The sequence below is a fragment of the Falco rusticolus genome, chromosome Z (genome assembly GCF_015220075.1).
Source record: "Falco rusticolus isolate bFalRus1 chromosome Z, bFalRus1.pri, whole genome shotgun sequence".
Taxonomy (NCBI): domain Eukaryota; kingdom Metazoa; phylum Chordata; class Aves; order Falconiformes; family Falconidae; genus Falco; species Falco rusticolus.
In genome coordinates, this window is record NC_051210.1 from 58,411,547 (window position 1) to 58,425,112 (window position 13,566).

Here is a 13,566-nt window from a genome sequence, read left to right on the forward strand (position 1 = left end):
GGTTGCATTCCTCTTCCTCTCCCCCATGGCAGTTGCTTTCCCAGCAGTGGTGGATGACTGGCATCTCCATGCTCTCCATCACCACCTTGCCTGCCACCATGCAGGCTGGTCCATTCATTATTTGTATTGGTTTTTTTAATACTCTCAGCTAATATTTCAGCATGCTGCAGGAGACACTGTCATGAAAGCTATCAGTGTCTCAGTGGCCCTTTATTACAGGAGGACCCACAATGGTCAGGCTCTGCAGGCTGCAGCTACCAATAGCTCAAAATATACAAGCACTCCTAAAACCATACGAAACCATCCCCAACAAATCATAGGGGGAAGTGGGGATGCAATTTTAGGGTTGTGTGGCTTCTGGCTGTAACTGTGGCAGCATCAAAATAGTAACCTAAGTCGCTTAGGTCTCTCTGTAAGGCTGAGAGTTAACAAGTTGTGATGGTTTGCTGATTAACTTGATCAAAGTATCTAGGTCATTAATAGGCTTGTGAGGTAAATTGACTGAATTTTTTTTTGTTCAAGTTCATGGGTGTAGGGGATTTTTTTTTGCTGTGTTAAGTTGTTGGCTGACTGTGGATCAGAGAGCCTGAGTTCATGGCTGTTTATTAAGAAAATCAAGAGAGTGCTCCTGTAAAGTATTTTAATGCTTGTTCTCTCTTGTCCTATTCGTTTCCACTTCATTAAACACAGTTGCACTAAGTATCTTTGGAGGCATCACAGTATAATAGTAATATGTCACCTTTTTAAAGTGAATTACATGATGACTCCTTATGCCTTTTTAAGATGGAGTAATCTTTTTGTGGCAAAAGTAAAGTGAGCTTTACTTAACTAAAAATTAGTTTCCGAATGAAAGGAGGCTGATCAGGATGCTTAGGTGTCTGTCCTGTGTTTCACTTCGGTGATTTCAAAATAAAAAATGACTGGCACTACTTCCATCTTCTAATATTTTCATTAATTCCTGTGCCTGAAAGTACTTGGAGATCTTAGAGGTGGTGGTACAGGACTGTTTTTCCAATCAGGGCACTGTACTGGTTGAAGCAGTTTACACCAGCTTGGTTTCCATTGAGCTTCTCTGCAGTTCTTGTTTTTCTGAGAAATGTGACTTTTATAGAAATCAATGAGCAAACCATTGTCTAGGGTTCATGCACCTGAATGTTTGCTACAGGGTTAGAGCAAGCTGAAATCTCTCTGTAGACATAGTTGTTGTAATATAGAAGCTCTACAACTAGTCTGAAATAGTCTTTAAAACTTGCCAAGGTTTTCCTTCTGATTTTAAGTCTCTTCCATTTTTTCTTCATGCATAAACAAGGAAACAAAGGAGCACTTTGTTTTACATTTGCCACTTTGCATAAACCACTGAGATTTCCCGTAAGTAGTCTTAAACATCCCAAAGTGGGTTTAATAAGACTTTCTGTGTATATGGCATCTCATGTTTAAACCAGGTGACCAGTAATGGCTATAGCATTCCAGCTGGGGTTGTGCAGCTGCTGTGTGCAGCACTGTTGGGTTGGGTTAGCACTGGGAAGGAGTCACCTGCCTCTTTGCTTTTCTGCTGGTGGTTGATGTGATGATGCTGAGTATCTGGAGGTAGTCACAGCTTGCCCTGCATGGCAGGTACATTGGGAATGGTGTGACAGGGCAGCAGAGCCTGGGTCAGCTGTGGGCAAGTGGTAGTGGTGTTACAGGGTGAGTTAGCCAGACCATGTGGGCTGGCAGGGGGAGTCAGTCAGTGGCATAGATGCTGACAGCTGTTTTACCTGCTCAAATTATTGAACCCCCACCCCCCTTTTTTTTTTGTCAGGTTAGAAGAAAATATTTTTGTGCACTGGTATCTTTAAGTCGTGGTGGCAGGGCTCTTGGCTGGTGCTAGGTGCTGTAAGCCAGACTTTGATATACCATTGACCTGTCTGTTGCCTTTGAATCAAGTGGTGTCCTGACAGCTCACTTTTGCCAGTGCCTAATACCTTGTTTGGTGACTGGCAGGCTCCTAGCTGATATTATACCCATATGTATATGAATGTCTCTTATTGTCTTAAGTAACCTGAGTACTGGGGCATAGACAGTAGATTTTTATCACTTGGTGATTACTCAGATTGATGGGGATATTTCACTGTTTGTTCTTGGGGGTGATATTGTCTTGTTGTGCGGATGTTGGGAATGGTGATCTCAAAACCCTTAAACTGAAGTGCTGTCACCAGACACTGGGTATTTGCTACATGGGATACTATTAATGACACTTCAAAATTTTTACCATGCTGATATCAATCGTTTTTTTTCTTCCTGGCCTGATCTGTGAACTACAGCTTTGCTTTTGTTCTGTCCTATGGCTACCTAAGTGCATTAATATAAGCTGCTCCAAGGGAAGATTTTAGAGTTTTGCAGGTAAATCAGCTTGTTCTAACATAGTTTCTCAGGTTAATTTTCTTGAAGGAATGGTTTCATGCCTGACTCTTAAATACTGTCTAGACCAGGGGTCCTCAAACTTTTTAACCAGGGGGCTGGCGCGCGGATGGAGTGGCAGGCAGTCATCTGCGGCTGCTTGGCTTCCCCCCCAACCCCGGGCGGGGGGTGTTTGTAAATACCAGGGGCTGGATTGAGGACCCTGGGGGGCCGTATCCAGCCCACGGGCTGTAGTTTGAGGACCCCTGGTCTACAAAGGTGTTTGAGCTGCATAAAATAGATCACTATTTTATGCAGGTTTAAGTCATATATCCTCGATAAAAATTCAAACTTGCACTAACAGAATTACAGCTATACTGTTGCTTACATTTTTCTCATCTACCACAGGTCTGACTTGTGTGCATATGAATCTCAAAATTTTTATATTGTTATTGAGTAGGTAGGGGAGTATTGTCTTTCCAGCCACTCAGAGTGAAAACAATAGAGGAGACCATCGCTTATATAACCATGGGAAGAAAAAAAACAGCAAAAAGGTAACTGTAGGTGCTGTACATGGAGTTTCTCACCTAAATGCCTTTGTTTTAACTTTGTTCCTCTGTCTTATATTCCTTTTTGACATGGGACAAAGTTTAAACTTTGCAAACTCCCTCTTGTTGCAGTTTTGCACTGTTTACATAACACTAAATGCTTTTAACAACACTTCAGACTTTCACAAGCTGGCTCTTTCAGGCTTTTCAGCTCTTTAACATATTGTTCTCTCATCTGTGTCATTTCATTCTTTCTTGGCTGCTGTCCTGCACCTTTCTTTAAGAGTCCCAGCTGCCTGTCTAGTAGATGTACTTCTTGGGTCCTTTTTGTGGTTTCTGTACTTGCATACTTGCTGCTAGTTGCTTCCACAAAAGCAACCTTTGTCAAATGTTAGACAGTAAAATATGAACACTTGAATCTGATCCAGTTGACTTGGGCTGGTCAAGGAGTCAGAACAGCACCCTGTATCCTGTCATGCTTGAGACTGATTTCTTGCTCAGCCATAGATCTCCTGTGTGGCTTCGACACGCTCTTTAGTCTGCACCTCATTTGGGTGTTTCTGCTGACCCAGCTGCATCAGTAGCTAAGTAAATATGCAAGTCTGCAGGTAAAGCTGTGTCTTTCTGTCGCTGGTCTTGAACCATGGACTTGGCTTTAACAGCCACACAATGTACAATCTTTTATGCTGAATCAACACTGAAGGTACTTCCCTGGGTCACTTCTCTGCCCCAGAAAAGTGTGTTAGTCATAGACATGGTGGTAGTGCTTATGCCTGTCATCTTACCTGCAAAGAAAGGCAGTAGCATATTATCCCTCTGGACAGCTGAGGATTAATACTTGTCTGGAAGGCTCTGTGCGGTGGTAATGGGCAAACGCATAAAATACCAGATCTTGATGTAAATATTACTGTTTTGATGTTTCATTAGCTGTCCTTCCATGTGTGGATAGCTTGACAGCTGCTAGAAATGGCACATCTGGTGGTCCACAGGAGTTTGGGAGAGGGTGAACAAAAAATGCAGGTTCCCTGATGGACAGGTTTGATTTAGTTTTAGTAGTAGCTTCATTGAAGTCACAGTTGGATAGATTGCTTTGTAGACTACATCTCTTTTCTATGGATTTTGATAGTAATTACTGCCATGGCAGCATGCAGATCTTGGGTAAAAATTTACTGTAACTGTGATTTAAGATTAGGGCCATTATGTGACAGAAATATAAAGGTTATCCCAAGGTCACATTATTGGTTATTTTACTGTACGATTTTTGTGGCTTGTCAAAGCACTTATCTTCTGCTACTCTTCTGCTCAAGTGTGTTGCTTGGACTATTAGATTATGCCAGGCTTTAAACTGATAAATCTGAAGTACCATATGTTTGGGGTTTTTGAGTAGGTGTCTTAAACTGCATTACCATACTGCAGCTGTAGAAGACACAGAGGAAAGCGAACTGCAGTAGTGTGTAGCAAGACAGTATAATGTGCAAGTCTAAACTATGGTCTTGGAGTCTATCACAGCATTTCTCTAAACATCATATATTTGGGGGAATAACTTGCTTTGCAACATTTCCACATGAACAAAAATGCTGTACTGTATAACAGTGCTTTTATTGCTGCCTGCTTCATTTTATCAAATCACTATAGTGTCTATACAGTTTATACAGACTAGTGAAATACTAACTCTAAATTCATGTGCCAAATTCTGCTTCCCTCCTTTTCAGATAAAAGCATTATTTGCTATGTAAGATTAGAGGGAGGCCCTTCATATCTGCATGTGGGACTTGTCTGCACTACCTAAAATTCCATTAGTGGTTTGAGTCTATCACCTGTCCGAAATCATGCTTTCCAGGGGCCACTGAGCCACCACTGCCAGACTGACATGGGAAAAGCTTGGGTTTCTGCTGCTGTGGTCTCTGATACCTGTTGGAGAGGGTGTGCTCTTAAAACAGATCTAGACTCTGCAGCTGGGTGATGCATGCTGATTTGAGTTGTGATAACTTAGTCACACAGAGTTTGCAAGCTTTTGGGGGAGGACTGCTCTGTTTCATCCTTTTTCCCCTTTTGATCCAAATGAAAATCCAGTTCCTCCTGTAAAAAGGGATACTTTGGACTACAACTTCCCCAGATAGTTTTTCCCTCAGACACTTGAACCCTGACTTAAATATTTGCTCAGGTAACCTGTTGGGTACTGTTCTTTCTGCTGAGAGGAATTAGGTGAGGTTCCTCAGGGAGAAATCCTTGCTGTGGGTGTTCAGCCTCCACCAGGATGGTAAGCTCTATTCCCAATACTGCTTACTCTCCTGCCTCTTCAGCTTTTGTCCCAGCCCCTGGCAGCTTGGAGGCAGGTAAGATGAGGCATCCCTGTGACTATCAGCTTGGGCTTTGTCAGCGTTGGCCCCCTTTCAGCATGTTATCTGGCAGACCAGTTGTCAAGTTCATGGTTGATACCCGGTGCTAAATCTTAATGGCTCTGCAAACAGGGAAGACAGAAAGAACAAACCCCAAAGCTTTTCCAATTGCAAAGGCTGGGGGCTGTCACAAAACACAGGCACCTGTGCTGCTGTCACTTGTTAGGGTGTTGCTGGAGAGTCTTATCTCCCACCGTAGAAGTGCTGAGTAACCAGGGCCTGGCTGCTGCTGGATGTCCAGCTGCCTGTGAGGCCATGCTGTAGCTCCAGGGTGGATTTCCTGAGCAGCACCTTGTGGGATTTAATCACTGATTAACCCACATAAGGGATGACTGGAATAAAACAGATTAAAACAACAAATAGTATCTGTGCTGCCATCTTGTGAACTAGAATTTTTTAACACCGTTAAGGTTATTTTGTAAATATGGCACTGTTGCCATGGCAGCAGGAATCTGGTGTGGAAAAATGTTGCTGAAATGATTTATTGCTGGTTTAGTGTGCTCTAAGGAGCAGGCAGGTTGTCACTGCTGCTTGCTCCTACTCATTTAAATTGAATATGATGTATATTAGAAGGGCTTTGATTAGGGAAATAACTATTGCAACAAACTTCATGCAGGTGTGCACAATTCAACAAAATTCAACAAAATGCAGTAATGCATGGTAAGATCCGTATTATTTTAATACTTATGCACAAAGAATCCATACATGAAAGTTTTTGATAGTTTTCACTGTAGCTTTTATTGAAAGTCAGTGTCCTCCCTGGTGAAATCATAATCGTAAAAAGTTGAGATGCTGCTAAATCTAACACTAGCTGGAGACCTAGAGGTACACAACTTTGAATTTTAACGGACTGATAGAAGGGTTAAAAATCAGAGCACTACAGGTTAATCCAAAACCTGTTGCTAAAGGATTTGGCACTGATTTTACGTGCTGAAGTTCTGAGATCTTGCATGGCAGAGTGATTCACAGTATCCTACATGACACCATCTTCGCGTTACTTCTTGCATGCAACATAAGAGAAGTGGTGACCGGAATGACCTACATCACACATCCCTCCTGTGCACTGCTTTGGAGACCCACAGCCACAAAATGTTGACTTCTTTCAAAGCAGGTTTTTAGGATGGGTAAAACTTGAGATTCAGTAGAGACTGTCACTGCAGTACAAATCTAGAGTCTCAGGTTTAGAAGATGGTGTTTCCAGGGTGTCTGGCTCCAGAGGTAAGTTGACAGCAGAGGGCTGTAGCTCTGACTGGAGTCAAGACTCCCAATTGTAAGGAAGATTTGGGGTGAATACACCAGAATGTGAGGGGGGAAAAAAAGGTCTGAAGAAATTAGTTCTTTCAGCTGCCTGTCACTGCTTTCCACAGCCTCTAAGTGGAGCCTCCAAACCTGTGCAGGATTTTTTATACAATTCATATTTTTTGCTGTGATGGTATTTAAATTGTCTATCTGTTTTCATGGAATGGTTGGAAGTTTTGCATGCATTTGCTCTAGAAATAGCTTGTTGATGTTTCTAGGTGAATCAACCTTTTTCTAAGGTTTCTGGTGTAGGAGATGTAGCATGCTAAAACTTGCAACCTAATGAGAACAAATTCCAAAGTTAACATAGTCTTTCCTTATAAACAAATCAATGCCACTACCACCACTTGCTCAGCCAAGCAACACACCTAGATTGCTTCTGCTGCTCTCAGCTTCCTTTTTAAAGCATATTTATGGACTGGTGGTGGTGAAACACAAATTTTTTTGCATCAAAAGAATTAAGAGCTGAGGTGTCTTAATATTTTTAGATTCAGAAACCAAAGACATAATAAAGCAGAACTGTAAATGGTGAGTTCTCATGCTTCAGACTATTTTATATTTCTAAATATCTTCCCAAAAAATTTTTTGATACAAAAATAATCCCACCATTTCACAGACATTTAAAGCTAGAATCTAACATTTGGCTTTCAGTCAGATTGTTGTTACTCTTATTTTCTAGCAACAAGATTTTTTTCACTGTTTGGAATGAGATGGCTGTGTTATAATCTCTAGGTCAACACTCAGTTTCACTTGTGGTGAACCAAACTGAAAGGGTGTGGTTGTGAACCAGGGAGGCAGTAAATGGGTGGTAACTGTTCTTTACCTTGTCTTCACTAGACCTTTTTCACAAGTGTTCTGAGCTTTGGTACTTGATCCTGGCTTTTTTGCTTCTCCAAAGGTCTGCTTCTTAGGAGGTGAAAACCTAGTGCTATTGGATCCACATCTTGCAGCATAATCCAAAAATGCAGGGCAGCACAAGCATAAATCTTGCTGCAATATTCACTGTGTGCCAAATGTGGGCTTTGGGTGGGTTATGCAATGTATTCTTCTCTCTGCTGAACCCCGGCTCCAGCATTTCCAGTCCCCTAGCCAACCATGTGTGCTTTGCTGACCACACAGACTGTCAATGACAACTTTATAACAGGTTACATTCATAAAGCTGTACTGGTGCTTCCAGTTTCCTTGACCTTGGCTTGAATGAGAATCGGGGGTTTCTTTTGCTTTTAAAGTACATGCCTGAGCTCATTATACTGCTGCTGTTTTGCATGGTCAAATGTGGAAACTGGAATCTCTTGGTGAGCAGCATGCTGTTTACTGCTCATGGGTCTGGCACAGAAATCATCATTATTATCTTGCCAGAAGTTCACTGCTGAACTGCTCTGCCTCAGACTGCCAAGAATCAAAACAGAATTGAGCAAAACGAAGGGAAACTTACCTCAATACTCACTCCTGGCAGGCTTTCCAGTAGTATGTATTAGACTTAAAGTTTTGGAAATATATTTCCATTGATCGGGTCTGTCTTTGGGTTTTTGTCTAAAAAGGCAAATCCTTTGTTTCTGTGCTGGCAGGTACTGCAGCATTATGAATAAAAGCAGGCTGTGATTAGGCATACTGGTGTATGATCACAAGTACCTCTCTTCAGAAAAACATTTTATGCATGTTTGAACACAAATGATGAGACTAAAACTGGCATGGGTAGTTCTACAGGGCTATTCTAATGACAGCTAATATTTGATGGTGCTGCCCAGGACTTCAGGGATGTTGCATGTTTTGGTCTGCTTCCTGTGACTGCCTTTTGCCCCCATCACGGAGTGGGGTTTGGGTTAGCCTCTTCTCTCAAGTAATAAGTGACAGGACAAAAGGATATGGCCTCAAGTTGCACAAGGGCATGTTTAGATTAGATATTAAGAAAACTTTCTTCACCAAAAGTGTTGTCAAGCATTGGAACAGGCTGCCCAAGGAAGTGGTTGAGTTGCCATCTCTGGAGGTACGTAAAAGACACGTAGATGTGGTGCTTAGGGACATGGTTTAGTGGTGGACTTGGCAGTTCTGTGTTAATGGTTGGACGATGATCTTAAAGGTCTTTCCCAACCTAAACAATTCTATTGTTCTAATGAGGGACCAAATTGACCATCATATTCACCACTGGCAGTTTGTCATGGCGTATATCTGTCAGTAAGCTAAGGTTGTTAAAAATACAGCAGTTATTGGATTGCACTGTAGAAAAAGAAATGGCAGAAATGCACAGGCATTTGATAGCTATAATAGTCTTATTCCACAAGCTTCGTACTGAAGAACAACATACCATCTAACACTGAGTTTTAGGCCCTTCCTCTTGTGTAGCCATGGTATGAACTAGTTTTTGTGGTGAACAGTTTCTGCAACAGACTTAAATCTGATGCTGATGCTGCAGTACCGTATGTTCAGGGAACAGTGGGTGAGCCAAACAGTGCTGCTTTTTTAGCCACAAAGAAAAATAAATTGCTCCAAGGGCAGCAAAAGGATTGTCAGGTAAATATTGTGTGTTTCACTTAAGCAGAAGTAGAAGGATTTCTGTTTTAGTCCTGTCTACTCCTGTTGTCAACACAATCTCAAAAAGCAGAACCATACAACTTTAAAGCAATGCTTCTTTCTGTTTAAAACCACAATTGCCTTTTAACTGCATCATTGTAAAGGGAATAAAATTACTACAATTGCAGACATTGGGGAGAAAAGTGCTACAGATGTCTCAATAAATGCCAGAACAGAAAATAAGGGTTGGGCAGCTGTCTGCATAACTAAAACATACAAGGTTGTTTATATATTTGCAGGATTTCATGCAAATCCTCATGTTTGTACATGTTGAGTCACATAAACAAAAAAATGGAGTAAATTCTTTCATAGTAATCTTGTAGCTAAGTTCCGCAACTTCCAGACATCGGTAAAACCTGTATTATACGTAATACAGCTGCAGCTGTGTTCTGTCTTGGAGACTGATTCCCAAAAACTGTAAGTTACAGCTGCCCTACTTCAGACCTGTGAGGTTTTCTAGAATAGATATCACGTATGGATTTTCAGCCATAAATGGAAAGAAACTGCATTTTTCAAGTCTGCTTCTTTTACTTCTCTCTACTTTTTTCCACTGAGTTACCAACATTCAACTTCTAAAAAGGGAACATTTTTGCTTGTATGTTTATCTGGATTTGTTGGATTGACAACTGTATTCTATTTTTTTTTTTCAGTTTATTTGCTTCCTCGTACTGTTTCCTGTTTGCTTCTCAGTGTCTTGCATTTACCCACTAGACAGGGTAGTCTCCCTGTCCAGAACAGGATGGTTCCAGACTAATCTTAAAGGCTTATCACCACAGTGGAAACAAATCCAAAACAGTTTTGCTGGTGTTGAATAACAGAAGCTTAAAAAGTTGAGGAGTAGATTTCATTTTGGATGAGCATCTCATTTAAAGCTTAGGAAAAGACTCAATTTTGTATGGACCCTTTTATAAAAGCAGACACAACCCACCCAAATGCATCCTTTCCTCTGCTTCCCCACACCACCAGCAGGTTATGAACAGCAACCTCTTTTTGCCACAAGAACAGGAATTTCAAGGTTTATAAATGATAACCTAGACCTGCTCTGAAGGCTGCTCTCTCCTAGTGTCATGCCCAGGTTGTTGTCAGCCCTTTCTCCTTAGCACTATGTGATGCTTTGCTAATGGACATTTAACTATATGGCTGTTAAACATAGTGCTTGGGTCAGTGCTTGACACGTTGAGCTGTTCCTGCTGGTGAAGCTCAGTTGTATGGTGAAGGAAAACGTGATGGAAGGGCAAACAACAAGGTTTGGTTGGCTTTTTAGGGAGACATCATGCACCCACTGATTTTGGGCCAGGGGAAAGTTGTGTGTAAGTAGCTTTTTTGTACCAGAAGGGAGAAAAGCAATTTTGGAGGGGATGTGTGTATTTTCAAAGACAGTTCCAATAAGAACTTTTTTTGGTGGCCTGGACTGAAGATGTCAGAAAAGCATTTTCATAAGAAAACTGAGGATTAGAAGGGAAAGGATCTGCTCCAAGGTACCAAACACTGCTCTGGGGGCATGCAGTTCATCTCACTGGAGATGGTTTATTGGACAACAGGGTCATCTTTAGCTCATGGCAAATACCTCCTGTGGCTCAGCAAGCTCCTCTTGCTGCCTGTACAACTCTTTTTCTAGCAGACACTTTCTAGGAAATAAATTCTCTATAAAGAGCTAACTGGCCCAGGTGAAACCCCCATTTGCTGGGAGTACACATTTTTTGTTTATTCTTCCTTGTCCTCTGTTTTGCAGAAGACAAAAGTTGTGGCATTTTACCCTAGTGTGTATCTATTTAATATGTAAAATATCATTAATAAGGATGATTTTTGAGACCCTTGGCATGGACCCATAACACACAAACATGCAATGCATGGTGGAGATAGGGAACTTGTCATATGATTCTCCTCAATGAGGAAGTTTTTATACTGCAAACTACAGTTCTCCTAATGACTCTTGCCCCATGCAGTTTTGTGTGAGATTGTTCCAGAAACACCAACAAGCTGGTTGTTTCCTGAAGACCTATTTGGGTAGTCTGTGCTTCAGTGAAACAACTTTCATATGTCCTCTAACAAAAGTGTAATGGAGTAGATAATTTGTCTTGAGTATTAATGTGGAACAAAATTATGTAGTGAGCTTTTTTCTTCTCCATGGTGTGGGAAAAACTGCTCATTTTCAACTTGGATCCCAGCTTTCTGGTTTCTGAAGTCACCTTTTTGGAGGTGATGTTAGATTTGTAATGCTGTTTCATGCAGCATACAGCAACGTTACCTTAGCAACAGTAAGTAAAGACAACTAATGTCTTCAGCTTTGTTCTTGTCCATCTGTACTGGTATTAATGTTCTTCTAGCAACAGCAGAGATTACTTAACCAAAAAAAAAAAAGTTATTGGGAAAGAACCAACCAGATTTATAGCCTTTGTGATTTAGCTGTTAAAAAAAAGAATATTTCAGGGCCAAAACTCTTAGACCACCAGCATAAGGAACTTCTGGTCCAGTGAGTAGGATGCTAACCTTTTTTAGGAGTGCTTCGGTAGCAGTTTTTCTTGGCTGCTCAATATAAACATACTGGGTACCTCGGTTTAATGTCGGTTACTGGCCTTCTGAACTGCTTATGTGTTACTAATTATACTGTTTTCTATCTAGTACTGTATGTATCACATCTGGAGTCTCAAAACCAACTACTTTTACCATCTTGAAGGATTTAGTAGTTTGAGAAGCCAATACCACCTAATGGGCGGTAGGGACCTTTCAGCAACTCTCTGCCAGGCAGACCTCAAGTGCATGAAGTACCACTGGGCTGTTTCAAGAAAAAGCTTCATCCCTTGCACCAGCACCATTCCCACAGGTGAATGGGAAGAGCTGCTGTGTGTTATGGGATACAGATTTGCCGCAGGAGTGCTCTGTACTGAGATGAGTATTGCTGTGAGCTTGGGTTGCAGAGCATGCCAGCTGTAGGAACCAGCCTTGCCCAGCACACTACTGGCCTTGGTGCTCTTGAGATTCAGCCCTGGCATAGCTATCACAGAGGTTTTTAAATGCAAACATCACCAAAACTTCATGTTTTCTTCTGATTTCAACATAAATTACTGTTTATTTAAAAACCTAATGCTGTTCAAAAGATCTAAGTTAGACCCTTAGGGTATGTATACTTCAAAGCATGTTGTTTGGTTACTTATGGGTTATTGATCACGCAGTGCAGATATGGTTCTGTAGTCATTTTGACCTGCCATGTGACAAAGGTATTTTTCTCCTTGGCCCACACCCTTTTCTTTTATGTTGTGGCAGTGATGTTAAAAGTACAATGGCTATGGGTGAAAGGTGTCACTTATACTAAAACAAAAAATAACGGTGTTTCTCAAATGATGTCTCTGTAGATGGATGGAGGTCTGCTTGGAAGAAGAGCTGCCCCCAACTACGGAGCTGGAGGAAGGCTTAAGAAATGGTGTTTACCTTGCCAAACTTGCGAAATTCTTTGCCCCTAATGTAGTGTCAGACAAAAAGATCTATGATGTGGAGCAGGCACGCTATAAGGTAATAAGTGTTTCATTCTCTCACTGGCAATGTCATGTCTGTCTTCCTAATCTTAAAGAAGATACCCATGCATGACTGGTTAATGTTCAGCATCTCTTTCATAAGACTCTTGGTACTAGATGGATGACATACAGCACTACAAAACCAGCCCAAAAAGTTGGAAATAGTTCACTCTTAGAAGAACAATGTTAGTGTCACTTAATGTGTTTAAAGCTGAACAAATTCCACTTCACACTCCAGGGTGAACACAAGCTTTACCATTTATACCATTATTTCTCATTACTAATAGAAGCCAAAAGCAATTCAGTAAATAAACTTGATAACTATTCCAAACTTTCTGAATCTTGAATGGGAGAACACTCACTTCATTTGATCTGTGTGTTTATTTTACCAAATTTAAAACTGAGAAGCAAAAAACAAGCTAATGGTAACAAAGCTTAACTTGCTACCTGTGGACCTTTTGGTTAACTCAAAGAGCCTCAATAATACAGAAACGGATATATGCATATGCAGTAGTCCCACTATGGCATGCACTATCCCAAAATGTAGAGGGGACAGAAAAAAGTTGAAAGAGACATTTTTTAAGGTATAATCACTGGCTGTTGTTTGAGAGTTGAGAAATTCAGCTGTTCTAGGTACCATACAGTTAACAGAACCACGACTGAAAATCCTGGTTACATTTAAATGTTTCTCTTGAAAATCTCCAAAACTTGAACTCGGGCTTCTTTTCCCCCCTTTACCCTGCCTCTTTAAAAATTTAAGAAAAAAATTAAAATCTTTTCCTACTTAATGCTCTTTTAACTGTTGATTGCACAGGCTGTAGGGAGAGTCAGGTATTTGGGTAGATCTAAAGACTAAGA

At 41.1% G+C, this 13,566-nt stretch overlaps 1 protein-coding gene across 7 annotated transcripts in view; it reads left to right on the forward strand.

Moving 5' to 3' along the window:
* IQGAP2 (IQ motif containing GTPase activating protein 2) overlaps positions 1 to 13,566 on the forward strand; it is a 127,211-nt gene that overhangs the window by 52,066 nt on the left and 61,579 nt on the right. For all 7 annotated transcript variants that reach the window (XM_037373001.1, XM_037373005.1, XM_037373003.1 and 4 more), the window contains exon 3: positions 12,550 to 12,706. In XM_037373001.1, the coding sequence (XP_037228898.1) occupies positions 12,550 to 12,706 (157 nt within the window). The remainder of the gene's footprint in view (positions 1 to 12,549; positions 12,707 to 13,566) is intronic.